The sequence below is a fragment of the Gallus gallus genome, chromosome 12 (genome assembly GCF_016699485.2).
Source record: "Gallus gallus isolate bGalGal1 chromosome 12, bGalGal1.mat.broiler.GRCg7b, whole genome shotgun sequence".
NCBI lineage: Eukaryota > Metazoa > Chordata > Aves > Galliformes > Phasianidae > Gallus > Gallus gallus.
The window spans coordinates 8,345,600-8,360,329 of NC_052543.1; the positions used below are offsets into that span (position 1 = coordinate 8,345,600).

General features: G+C 35.0%; 1 protein-coding gene across 14 annotated transcripts in view; it reads right to left on the minus strand.

Annotated features, from left to right (window-relative positions):
• Window positions 1–14,730, minus strand: part of ERC2 (ELKS/RAB6-interacting/CAST family member 2) — a 426,293-nt gene that overhangs the window by 236,415 nt on the left and 175,148 nt on the right. For all 14 annotated transcript variants that reach the window (XR_003077468.3, XR_003077467.3, XR_003077466.3 and 11 more), the window contains one exon: window positions 4,438–4,573. Coding sequence is in view for 2 of the 14 variants with exons in the window: in XM_040646769.2 (XP_040502703.1) it covers window positions 4,438–4,573 (136 nt within the window). In the remaining 12 variants the exon portion in view is untranslated. The remainder of the gene's footprint in view (window positions 1–4,437; window positions 4,574–14,730) is intronic.

Here is a 14,730-nt window from a genome sequence, read left to right on the forward strand (position 1 = left end):
AGGTAGAACACACAGGAGCTTTTCTATTCAGAGTAGAATAGAGCATTTTTAACACTTTTCAGACTCATTCTTGCACCTCCCTTATAGACTTGAATGCATGGGTCAGTTTGCGCAAAGTTTCCATAGAACAACTATTACCAGACTTCGTATACATAGAATTCCATCACACTCAATTCACTTATTAAATTTGTCATTGCTTTCAGCTTTGCTAATATTGCAGGTTTTAAGATCCAAATCAAACCCAAACCCTCTCAAGTTATTTGTTACCCAAATGTTTTCTTTCTCATTCTGTTAACAGCATTCTTAGAAATAACATTTTCTATACAAGAACCAGGAAAAACATGTTTCGGTAGAACAGGTAAGCCTTACATCTACAACATTTCAAGTTCCTTCAAAGGGATTTGTTTGGAATATTGTGCACAACTTTATGACATGTTACCCCCATGTCAGTTAGCTCTACATTTCTCAAGAAAAGCTTATCATTCTGAGATAGACAAAAAAAAAAGAAAAAAAGAGAAAAATGAAGGCATGTTACATACACCATTCTCAAAAAGCTTCATGATAAAGTGCTCAAGGCCCAGCTCTCCCACAGTGGTGCTTAATGTAATATATGACCATCATGTCTGGCAAGACTTCCACAGGTCTGCCCCTGATTTGTGGAAGGAAAAAGCTGAAAACCTCACAACTATTCTTCATTCCCAAGAATTAATCTCAAGTCTGGCTTCCTGATGTTTTCAATTTTAAAGAGATCCAAATAACCCCCCAAAACCACACCTGAAACATCACTCACAATTATAGCTGATAGATGAGGGAGACCAAAGTGAATTCCCTTCCCAGGTATCCCAGAGCACTCTCCATCACAGCAGCAGCTCTAGAGTGCTCGGAGATGTGATGATCTGAGACTTAAACTTATCCTGCATGGGCTGATGCTAGGATATGAACCAGCTTTGAAATGCTTTTACCTGAAAAGCTAGCATAATGTATCTTAAATATATACAATGCTATAAGCCTCAGGACCACTATATACTATCTAAACTTCAAAGAAAATAGAGACTTCTCAAATTCTTCAAATCTAGCAGAAAGCAAGTGGACAGCTGAATGTGTAGAGCTTTGGCCCCTAGCTGAGCTGTACAAAATGGATGGCACTTCAACTGATCATTTCACTTTGACCCAAATAACTCCCTGAACAGTCCACACACAATATACTAGCTTTCTTATATCTCTCCCAGTACTTCAGTAACAGGGATTGAGATTTGGCAGCAGTAAATGTAATTTGACGAGCTTAATCGCTCTTCAATGGTCAGCTGAGCTTATCACACTTAGCCAATAGGGAATACAAGCATTAGACCAGACCAGAGAAATTTAGAGTATACTTAACTCTAACAGCTGAATACATCATTCACAGATGTAATAACTACACTGTAGACATGAGCACTGTGTGTTATATGTGCCAGTAAACACTGGTAGAAGGTACTAGAAGCAGTTAGAATAAAATGTGGCCAGATGCCTATGGTTTCCTAAATATTAATTCAGTATTTATTAAAATATCAGCTAATTTTACTTTTGATTAGCAGATGGATCGTACTCCCAGAAACTAATTTATTTTTTAAAGATCATACATCTCATACAACGTGTCTCTGCACAAATTTTACCTCACTTAAATTCTTAGATCACTATTGTTACTTATTTATTTATTTACTCCATATATTATTTATAAACTGAGATTTAATATCAAGAGTGATCAAGTATTCTATTCTGTCAGGTTACCTATTTAGTCAACTCTTACATCCTGATTTCAGTTCTGTGTATGTTCACATCACTATGAAATTATTCGACGTTAGTTTTTATTCAGAGGAAAGCACTGCACTTTTGTTTAGAAAGAAAACAAATGTACCTATCATATACTGCTTATACATATCTTTTTGAACACACGCATAAATAGGTTGAACACTCACAAACATAGCTAAATATACAAATCTGCAGAAAGCAGATGTTTCATCCCTGCAGCCAGGCACTTGTTTCTACCTGTTACAGGAGTAAACCTTTTTCTTATGCCAAATACTTTAAGTGGTTTTATTGTTACCAGATACAAAAGGCTCACATCAAAACTGCCCTGAAATGACGAGCTCTATACACCTATCAAAATCATAATGAAATCCAATAGTGCATTTGGTCAATTATTTTAGTAGCACAAACCTGTATTTTAAAAAATACTTTTTAAGTATTTCAAGAGATACTTCTTGAGCAACGTAACTGAGGTCTGTTATTTGTTTTGTTGCAGTTTTTTTTTTAACAACTCTTATGAAAAATTCCTTTGTATACCAAGGCTAATTGACTTGAGCTCACTTCCCCCTTTTCCTGCTTACAGCTACTGGAGGACAAGCTGGGGAATGCAAAGCACCTACTGATAGGCAGTAGCAGCTGGAGTCCTCCCCTCCTCACTTTTACAGCAGCTCAGAAAATGTAGAATGGGTCACAACACATACATACTTACATTACTGAAAGTAATAACCTAATGTACACAATATTAAAACATTAACATTTTAAGGCATAGTAACAAAGAAATGAGAGGTCTTAGGTAACTATCTTTCCTAAACTGTTGTTAGTGGGCAAAAGAAACTGAATGGCACAGGGGAGCTATATACCACACCAGCTTTTTCTTTCTAAATTTAGGCTGTTCAGCCATGCTGCTTCTATTTGGTAGACTCCTTCCCATTTCATAACTTGAAAACTCCAAGTTTAGCTGTTACATCAAAGACCATAGCACTTTTATCCTCTAGTGATCACACTACTCTGACAGATTTTCAAAATATTAATGAAAAAATAAAACTCTAAGATTTTCTCAATGCTGATCCACATTAATTACAAGTAGCTGCTCAGCACTACAATTTCATTTTTGATATAGATTATCAGCCCAAGTAGTTCACTAGGTTTTATTATTATATCACATGCAGAAGAATTCATTGTAATGCAGCAGTATGTAAGACTAAGATTACAAAGTATGAAAACATTACACCAACGCATAAATAATGCATTATTTCCTGAACTTGATTCTATCACTACAGTTTCACCAACACAAGCCTGAAGAGAGGTGTAGTGTTAAGTCCTCGAGTTTTGCATACAGGAACACACGAGAAATACAGTACTGCACGAAGCATGTGAGGGTCAAATTCCATCTATTAGAAATTTTCCAGAAACCCATTATATTAACCAGATCAAGCCAAAAATGATATACTGCACTGCGTATTAGACTTACCTATAAACAAATGGTACAAAGACATTGCTGTTTTTGACAGAACTCACTACTTCTCTTCATATGTTTTTATTGTTAGCTCTCAGCAATTTTTGAGTCAAGCATCAAACTCATTTTGTGGTCTTTAATACAAATTCCCCAGTAAGTAATGTATCATTTAATCACGTCAGCTAATTACTGTTCAGTCTGAACACCCAAATTCTAATAACTTTAGAAATTCTGCTAGAAAAAGCTTCAAAGTCTACCTTGGAAAAAGGAGATTGTAAAAAAAAAAAAAAAAAAAAAAACTTGCTAATGAAGTAATGTTGTAATGATAAAGGATTTGTCAGATTTGTCAATCAAGACATCCACAGCAACTTCCAGGGCTTTTCTATGTTTAACTTAAGTGCATAAGATAGGAGTAATCTGAAGTGAAGATTCTTAGTTCACCACTACCCTATCTGATGGTCTATATTCACCTTTTTACCCCACTACACATGTATAGTTAGTAAGATCAAATCACATTTGTTAAATGATCCGAGTACACAACTAGATGATGATAGCCTTGCTGATACAGAATTGCAGACATTTGAATTTAATGTGAAGAGCCACATCTAGTAACTGAGAACAGGAAGGAGATCATGGGTCTCAAATGTTTTTGCTTTGAATCTCCACACAGCAAAACATGGTAGAATTTGTTATACAGTTCAATGCTCTTGGAAAAACAAATCTGTATTTTGCAGACTTAATCACCTGGGTATGTAAATGTTCACCCTATAAAAATAAATAAAATTCAGAGCATGCTGCTATTTGATATACAAACATCCTGAAGACTCATAACCACACTATAACATATCCAGCCAACATATTACGGTTTGTAAAATACAGAAAGCATAATTATCCTTCTATTTTTGTGTCTCCTCAAAACAAGCTAGAATGACTTGCTTTCTTGCCTATAAACTAAGAAAAATATAATCCTTGTGAGGAGAAGGTTTCAAGTTCTATTCTCTTTTTTCCTCACCCCAAACACTAAATATTTCATGGGTACAACTGGTCATTAGTGTATCCTCTGATAGGATAGAAGAAAGCCACCAAGTCTTTGCAGAAAGAATCATTAAATACTCAGGAAGAAACAGAAGGACACTTTCTTTCAAGATTCTAAAACATAATTAAAGAATAATAATAATTAATAATTAAAAACTCACTTGTAAATGTTGAGAGTTGTCTGTCATATTGTCCTCTCGTCTACGAACTTCTTCCAACAGCTGTGCATTCTTTTTTTTCTCCAGTTGCTGACTGTGCTTCAGATTGGCAACCTTCTTGTTTTGGTCCTTCATGTGTCTAAGAATTGTACATACATTTGCATTACTATTAATGACTGTAATGACATTTTTTCCACTATAAGTCAACTTAAGACTATGACACAGGACATTAATTCATCAACTTATGAATGTATTCCTAGTGTCAGATTTAAACAATTAAACTTTACCTCGTTTTCAGTCTGCCATAATGAAAATGAAACAACTTTGATGTATTCAGATTATGTAACGGTAAAGTAATTACTGTCACCTACATTATTCCTTTTTCATCACGTGCACACAAATACACATACATGCTTTCTGAAAAACTGTTGCAGCAGAGGAAACAATCCTTTTTTAAATCTTTTTTAGTAATTTGAACTTTAATAATGTAACAAAAGATTAACAAGTAAGTTTATAAATAAGTTCTTGTGAAAATGAAACAAACTTCATCACCATTATATGTTTTCTGTTAGGACTGTTCTCAAGTAAAAAAAGAATATTTTATTAATTTACTTAAAAGATTAATCATATTTTTCTCTGGGTCTTATTCATTAAACTACGAAAAGTTTTCCTGATTGTAATACATGGAATACATATTTTTATAGACAAGCTAATTCTGCCTGGTAGGAATTGGAAAAATATCCCTGCAGTAATACTTTCTACCTGCTTGGATTCTTAGATTATTTTCTCAACTTTCCTTGACTTTGAGGAATTTGCTCTCTTTTATCTATGTAAAAATATAGTCATGTGCAAATTCCTAATGAGATCTACTCACTAATCCTATCTTGACAAATTAAGAGAATATTATTCAATGCCCAGAAGGATCATTGAAAACATTTCTGATGCTTCCACATTGGAACTTCCAGTGAAAAATGAAGTTATAGGATATATTTCTTCCATTGCTTTCATTATGCTAAAGAAACAAGACCATTTTATGTTTAGTTGTATCACTGGTTTCTTTGTCCTACTACTGTTTCTTTCATTAATTATTTAAACTTAAAAGTTCGTGATGAATCTCCAATTAGTAAATATTGCCATGGTACTAAAAATCCTTAGAAGAAACTTCATACAAAAATTCTGTAGATGTACTACATTACAGAAAAGTTGATCTATTACTAAAAAAAAGTATCTTCAAGCTCCCTAGGGAAGAAAAAAGAAAAACAGCAGGTACAATGGATTAAAATAACAAAAAACTTTGCTACGTTAAATGGTTTAATAAATTTCAATCAAGAACTGCCATAGGAATCAATATAATGCTTTATGATCAGGGATGCAGAGACCAAATTTAGCTTTGTGAAACATCTGTGAAATTGATTCTTACATGACCTCAACACGGGCTGCAATCTATGGACTAATAATCTAAAAATCCATTTTTTTCTGCCGTGGAAATTCCAGAAAACCTGGAATATGGCCTCCATAGCTTTACATACAGGAGTACAGAATAATCTAATTTCTCCCCACTTAAATACAAAAATGTAGTTTTTATTACTTGTTTACTTATGGCATCTTAAGCTACACAAAGTAACTGAAGCTGCAGAAGTAACTGAAACATACATGCGTGAAAATACTCTATGAAATTTGATTTCCTAGCAGAGAATTTCCAACAGAGGACACAGAAATGCAGCTTTTCACTGAGAGCTCTAGAATGGAAGGTGATGGCTTAACAGACTCATAATTATTAACACAGAAACTAACAAAATAGGGAATAGAACCATACAGCATAGTAAGACATTCAGTGAATATAAAGCTACAAGTGCACGCCTTCAATTTCCCAAGTCATTTCATTTTTTGAAAGTTTCAGCACAAACCTCGGAAAAAAAAAATACTGATCTTTTCTGAGTACAGTACAGTGCTACTATGTTAAATATACTTTAAATGTTTTTATGTTATCATAAAAGTATCAAAAAATGGACTATAAACTTAGTTCAGCCTCCTATAACCACTCATAATATGCACGGAAAACAAATCACAACAGAGTGAATGACACTGATAACAAAAACAAGCAGAAGAAAAAGAATCTACATCAAGCTCACAGATAACTGTTTTCTAAAGAGACAAGTATGAATTCCTCCATTTGAAATATAGTGTTACATTTGAAATATAGTGTTATTATTATAAATAATAATAAATAATCTAAATAATAATAAATAACCTAAATAGAGTAGATCTACTCTGTCTTCATGAGGCTCCATCTGGAGTACCCCATCCAAGTCTGGGGCCCCGAATACAAGGGAGCAGTTGGAGAGGGTCCAGAGAAGGGCCACAAAGATGATCAGAGAGCTGTAGCACCTCTCCTATGAAGATAGGCTGAGAAAGCTGGGCTTGTTCAGCCTGGAGAAGAGAAGGCTGCAGAGTGACCTCACTGCAGCCTTCAATACCTAAAGAGAGCCTATGAAACAGGAGGGGAGCCAACTCTTTACAAGGGTAGATAATGGCAGGACAAGGGGAAATGATTTTAAGTTGAAGGAGGGAAGATTTAGGTTGGATATCAGGAGGAAGTCCTTTACCAAGAGAGTGGTGAGGTGCTGGAACAGGCTGCCCAGAGACGCTGTGGATGCCCCGTCCCTGGAGGTGTTCAAGGCCAGATTGGATGGGGCCCTGGGTAGCCTGGTCTAGTATTAAATTGCAAGTATAGACCTAATCAGCAGAAAAATAAAGTGAATAACAGAAAAGATGTCTTTTTCAGAACTTTGTATACATGTGGAGTTTGGCAGAATTTTTTTGCTGTTAGTATGACTGTGCTCCTACAATATAAAACAATTTCCAATCTATTGCTGAATCAATGATAAATTCCTACTTCATCTCTGCAAGAAGTTGAATTTTATGCCTATGCCAACTGTTTCTTTCATCACCTTTCCCTCTCACGACTTCCCATTTCAGTTTCTAATGCCACACCAAATATAGAACATTGTGAACCTGCAAAGAAAAGCACCTAGTGCCTCTGATATGCAAAATCCCCAAAGAACAAAAAATAAATGAAATAAATGAAAGCCATATCATATTCTTTCTTCCTCAACTGATCACATGCACATGGAAGCTAAAAAAATGTTACAGTTTAAAAGCCTAGTTGTGTAATTTTCTCTTACATCTCCCATAAGAGTACAGGAGGAGATCAACACAGAATAAAGACAACACATTTCCCTCTAGATTTTAATTGTGTTGCTTTTAGATGGCTTTAGAGAGTTCATAGGACTGGCACATGGAAGACGGAACACAGTGCGGAGCCCTCATTTTATGCAACGTACACTCAGGAAAAAAAAAAAGCACAAACAATGAAATGTTTTGTGATGAGCTCACTGTGCATACAAGGGAACCTTCCCCACAGGTGTGCAGCATCTGTGCAATGCATAGGCAGAAACTCCGGAGTTTCAGAAAGCTTGAGACTGTTGAGACTCACTAAGCTATGCTTTCAATACACTCTTAAATTAAATGCCCAGGATTTCAGACACAGAACAGCCTAAATACAGCAAGAATGTCAGTGTTCAGAAATCATGGGAAAAATATCAAATGAGTGATTCTAAGAAGACATTCTGCCAAGTGAAAAACATTCAGGGAAATCAAATTGAGACCAAGGACAGAAATTATCTTAATTTCTCAACAATTAACTAATAAGGTTTTTTTATAAACATGGATTCATGTTATGGTACTTCTCAAATATAGCAGCCGATTCAGTCGGTACTCATTCATCTCTTATCTCCAGTTTTCTTTGATACTTGATTGTATTACACTGTTGTCACACAACAATTCTAGGATATCCCTTCCTGGTGGATGAGCTAAATTTAATTTAACTGAGAAAACAGACCCCCACAGCTCAGATCACAGACTGGTTTGAATTGCAAAAGACTTTAAAAATCATCTAGTTCCAACACTTTCCTCTGTGATAAGGTTTCCCAACGCTTTGCCCAACCTGACTTTGAATGCTTTCAGGGATGAAGCATCCCAACACATATGTTTTGCTTCATGGCAAAGGGATGCAGAGAAATGCATCAGGACAGTCATGAGTTTAACACTTTTTTTTTTTTTTTTTTAATAAAATGTAGGAACATTATAGAAATACATAAGAGAAGTTAGTAAGGAAAACATATCCATTCTAACTCTACCAAAAGAAATTTACCTTGGCTCTTAACGGAAACTAGATAAATTGACAAGCAAAATTGGGAGTAAATATATATATGAATAAATGGCTACTAAGTTTGAGAGTTGGCAACAAGAATTCTAGTGGAAAGTGCATATTTAAGTCTGCCTGCTTATAAATTAATAAGAATATTCTAGAGTACATATTTCTTTGGCCACTATAAAAATTTTCAGATGATTTAAGTTAACTAGATTGCAGTATTTTCCAGGTCAAACATACATATTTTTTTCAGCAATTGTAATGACTACATTTAAACACATTCTTTTTTTTTTTGTCTGGTTCCTGTGGAACGAGATACAAAATGATCTCACAGGTCAGACTACAGTTTATTTAATTACTTTATTCCAGCTTTTTAAAACAAATATTAACATTTAGTTTCTGCCTGTATGCAAGTATCTTTCAGACTTCATTTCACAGTAGTGCATAACTGTCGTCTACAGTCAAATGCTTTCATCTCTCTTGACTATAGAAAGTCATGCTATTTCATTAAATTCCCAGCTTTAATTAACCACCTGGGTACCTTGGCCAAAAAAGTAGGTAATGTCAGCCAAAACCAAGTGTTACATGCTCAGTATAGCCTTTACTCTATTTCATAAAGACTTTTTTTCCTAAAGCATCCAAAAAATGCAGACATGTGAAATACCCCTAAGAGCAAAGTCTATAACATTTTCTGAAGCAACCTGTCTCTGTAATAACTGTCATAATGTTAAACAGCATTACAATAGGACCAGTTGTTTGAAAGTCAACCAAAAAATTCGCCAGCATGCCAGGAATATATGCACCTCAATTTTACAACAAAATACTCAATTAACTAGTATAATACATATATAGAAAATTATATTAACATTGTTTTTCTTCTTTATAATCATAATGGAAGGAAAATGAAAAAAAATACGGAATACAATAAATTTGGCAAGGAAATAATAGAATGTTTTCAACAGAAATAAAAGTTATGTAAAAACTATTTTATGAAACATAACACTTTAGTCAAAGCAAGTAATTTACACCAAATATGAAAGTCTGAAAAATCCGGTTTAAAATTTAATACAGTCAACAAATTTTAAATAGTCATTTTCACCTATTGTTCTATGTGTGCATTAGAAAGTATCTTAGCACCAATGCTTGAAAACACTATTTTCATTTTTAACAGCTCACGTTTATCCTTTCTCCTATATGCTACACCTTCACAAAGGATTCACATATGATAAATTGTAGGTTATCACTTTACAAGGCACTCTGGGACTCAGTAGCTAATTACACAGAAGACCCAATGCTGTAAATCCTGCCCATGTGAATGACTGTTCTCAACTACTCATACGTTACCTCAGTAAGGCTCAGCAGATGTATTTCCAAGAGTTCAGTTCTTACTGTCTCAGAAATTGAGAATACATAGATTCCTATTTGATTACTAAGTAAAGACCACAACAATAGTATGGGAATTTGTTTCAAGAAAACTCCTTAAAACTCAGATTCAACTCAACTGAAAGACAGAACCTTCACTAAGGTAATGAGCACTGTTAAGTACTGTTTCTAGTATTTTCCTGGAATGCAAATGTATTTACTACTACTGATCTATAAACCTGGAGGGAAAAAAAAAAAGGATATCTAGCAGACTGTAAAGATCACAAGAGGCATCAAGAGGTTTTCTGACAGACACATTCCTAGCACAAGTATGCAAGGGCTCTGCTTATTCACTTACACCCTATAGATGGATTTGTCTGGGGAAAACAGGTACCATCATGCTAAGAAAACATATTCAGGAGAGGATGAAATTTTGATAATGTGGTCCAAATAACCAGGATTTTTTTCAAAGAATTTTTTAATCATCTTAAGGTGTATCATCTGCTAATAAAAAAAAACTAATCAATACTTCCCTGTGTTGAAATTCGCACTTACAAAAATTTTTAAGTTGCTTTTTTTTTTTTTTTTAATTCAGATTCTACAATCCAGAGGCTTACTAGTATATAAAACATCTTCAAATTTTTTTCCCTTGTGCTTAACCTTCTGTACAGTTGGAAGAATAGCATGGTTAGGATGGTACTTCACAGGTGTTATAGTTGGAAAGATTATCGTGGGGAAAAAGAAACAACCAAGGAAGAAATGCTTACCCATATCAGAAGATTCTAGGCTCACAGTGGAAAACTCCAAAGGGGAGGGATCTCCAGAAAGAGATCCTTCCCCAGTGGTAGTCAGCCCTTAACTGGGGTCTAGGAGGTGAATTGCCTTCACCTGCGCTCCCATGGCTGACCCAGTCCTTGCCTCAGGTTGTCAAACAGTGGTTCAGGCCATAACTGAACAGTTCCCATAGACCTTTCTTACTTTCTTTTTGTTAAAAATTGTCTTGATGATGATGTCAAAAATTTAAGAATACTTTAATGCAAAAACAAAAGCAATCATTTCAGCCTTGCAGAAGTTAATTACTTTGATACAATCAACATGTCGAGCAGAAAGACTACTTTCTGATTAACTTTGGCCAAACTGAGTATATTTTTTCAGTACCAAAGATCACTGCTCTGCTACACACCTCAGAGACAAGGTAATCACACGTTAACTTTGTCTTCTCTTGCGGAAGAAGAATGTTTGGTCTTCTTTCTACCATTCACCTCGAGCTGAGATTATGGCAAATTCCATGTTTCTGTACATACTCCTACCCCCAGGAGAACTGAGAAGCACCCTCTGTGCACTTTCTGTGTTCATATAAAGGAGCAAAATCAAAATGACCAACAAAAACAGAGGATAAAAAAAATCATCCAAAACAAACAATAAGTTAAAACTCTCTAAATGATTTGGTTCCTACATCACCAATTCTCAAATTGAATGTAAAAATTCTGTAATGCCCAGAGTAGTCAGTTAGCAAGGTAGATGAGTTTTAGCATATATGTTTTCATTCTCAGCTCCATTTACCAGTGTACTACATGCTATTTCAGTTTCAAAGGAGCAAATCTGCAACCCACAACAAATCTATAGGCCTCTTCTTAAAATTTCATGATTTCAAATGTTTGTGTCCTGTCTTAAGATTTCTAACAGAGATTATTAGGGCAGTGCTTCAGTTTAATAACTATTTTGCCTTCAGAAGTACCACAAGAACATATGGCTGCCACAACAGAACAACAGAACCAACTCTCCCTCTAGAAGTAAAGCAAGCGTCGCAGAAGTCACTGAAACATTTCTCATCTCAAAGGCAAAAATGTGGGAGGAAAGGTTTACCTAACATCCAATCTGGAAATATTTCCAAGATCTCTGCTTAAGAAATTTGCCTCCAAAGCTCTGGAGAGATGTTAGAAATATTCACATAAGAACAGTGCACGAATGAAAAAGACCTACTGAAATCCTATTTCTGAATTATAGTTCATATCACTTTGTTTCAACACACATCTATTCTGCAACCACTGAAACTTCAGTGCCATGCATAGCACTACTGTCTCTCTCAGCACATTCTTAGTGCATGACACTTGAAATGAACATGTGTGAAATCTGTACCAGAAAACTCATCTGCCACACATCTCTTGTATATCAAGGATATCTGCAGTTGCTTCTCGTGTTCTTTATAAAATAAAAAAACCCGATGACAGGACACTAGATAAGAAGGGTATTTGATCTGATTTAAATGGTAATTGCTTGCTCAGCTATTTTATTAATTGATATCATCGGTTATAGCTGTAACCAGTAACTGAAAATAGTTTTCTGCCTCATGTTTGACTGAGGAGTTGCAGTCTTCCCACTGCCTCATCAAGCAATGTTTACTTATTTTTTGCAAACTCTCTACAGCACGTACAGCGTGACAGCAATCACAATCAAACCTCTTCTGCAATTTCCTTCTAAATCAAATCTTTCCATTGCAACTCCTGGCTCAACCTAGCAGGTCTCAGGGTCCGCATTGTCATCCAATCTTACTGTGCTTTTGCAGTCAACTCCTCTGAATTCCACTACATGATTACTTGTTTTGACTTACTAATTTCCCTTGTTGTAATTCCAATCAGAGCATTTCTATTCAGTCATAATTTTATTGTCCATTAACATTGCTCTTGCATTATGGAAGCAAACAATGAGACTAGAAGAGGAGGCTCCATTAACAGCCCTATTCCTAAATTTAGCACCCCTGTCTCTTTTCAGTCACAGCTTTTTGAGGGTAAGTTGTATTATCTCACAATGATTCTTCACATACATTACATCCTTCCATTCCACACAGGGAACCCTTATAGCATTGCAGCCAGGCAGCAACTGAGCTCCCCATGGCAGTGGTGTGTGGCTGCTTTATTCAAAAAGTAAATAAATACCTGATGTGGATCTTCTTCCTTGCCAAAACTAATGTTAAGTAGAAGGCCTAGAGAATTAAAAGAATGATCTGTCCAGAAACTAGTAATAAAGAAAAAGTAGCAGTTACTCATGTTATTTCTTCTCCAACATGGAACCCTACTGTTAGGCCCAGTGCAATCCAAAGTGGCTCTTTTTCCTTCAGGGACGTAGAGCTCTTTTCTGCTCATATCCACTTTATGCTGCATATCTACTAATATTTACTTCCAAGGACTATTGATACACCAAATTAAAAAAAAAAAAAAAAGCACATTACTGAGAATTACAAAATATCCTTCCATATTTAAATTTCAATTTGTCCCAGAAAATATGTTGACCTCTGCATTCCTTTAGGCACACTGGAATGGCACAGTAAAGAACTGAGGCGGTTCAGAAGGTAGTTGGATAAAAATGAGCAACAATGCATTACCCTGTCACCATGACTCATTTTTATCTCTTTATTCTTTATCAACTTTCTTCAACTCTATAAACTAATCTTATTTCACAGCATATGATTTTTTACTGTTCTTTTAAAAGAAGGAATTCTGATTATTTAAAAGTTCTACTTTACTATTTCTTAAATAAAATGAAATGCAAACATACAGAAATTCAAGAACACAATCAGATAAACAAATATCTCTTATCAAATCTTAATGTCTTTCAATGTTCTTAACTGTTAAAATGCAAACAGCATGAAAATGCTGATTCTGTATATGAAGCAAACAGACTAAAACAGAAAGACATGACATCAGTCTGTCAGTTTCCAACATAACAACTGTGTTCTCACCTAGAATAACCAGTCTCTCAGAAAAGTACTGTATATCACAGATTCTCTCAGTTTTCATTGGTACACTATCTCAATTTCTCCAGGGAAATTATCTGTGAACAACATATTGCTCTGCCCTTGGAACCATCAAACTGACATTTGACAAAACTGCGGAAGGCTTGTAAGTTAAATTTAAAGCTCTGTTAAACCTTGCCTTGCACATCTCATGGAGCTTTATCCTTCCACAGAATGATCAGGAAGGCCAACGTTAGAGGCCAGTGGGAAAATTTCCAGCACAATACCATCTCCTGTTTATCTACAGGCAGAAAAGTGTGAGGAGTACATAACTTGGTGTAAACTAAATGAAAAACAAAAGTTACTCGATTAATTTTTGTGTTGAGTTTTTCTTGTAGCATAAGTAGATTTTTATATATATAAAATACATACATTATTTTATGTCATGTATTTTATCTTCTTCGCCTGCAATATCAATAGCTCATCGAGTTATAAAAGAGCTACAGCATTTTTTCCAACCTTTCCAATCACTAATAAAATGACAGTTAAGAATATATTGATTATCAGAAATTAAAGAGATTAATAAATCTGTTATTTAAATTAAGTTTTGACCTTTACAGTGGTTCAAGCTGCAACAGTTTAAGATTTCACTGAAATACTACAGTAAACTTTAAACATACACTACCACATATGAAAGACTACAGGGATAGAAATTGGCAGGATTTGCTTCAGCAAGGTCAGTTGTTTTTTTAAGTCAATAAAACATAACAAAAATTACACCTCCAAATGCTGAACAAAGGTTTCTGCATACCAAGCATCGAATTCAGGTGAAATCAGCCATAATGACAACTGCATAGCATCATAACTTTAAGCTCCTTCTGGCTAGGGAGATTTTCAATAAAGTTTTGAATACATTCTGACAGAAGTGCCATAATAGTCACATTCAGACCACACCTTCATCATAGCCAGAACCACAGTAAATGCATCT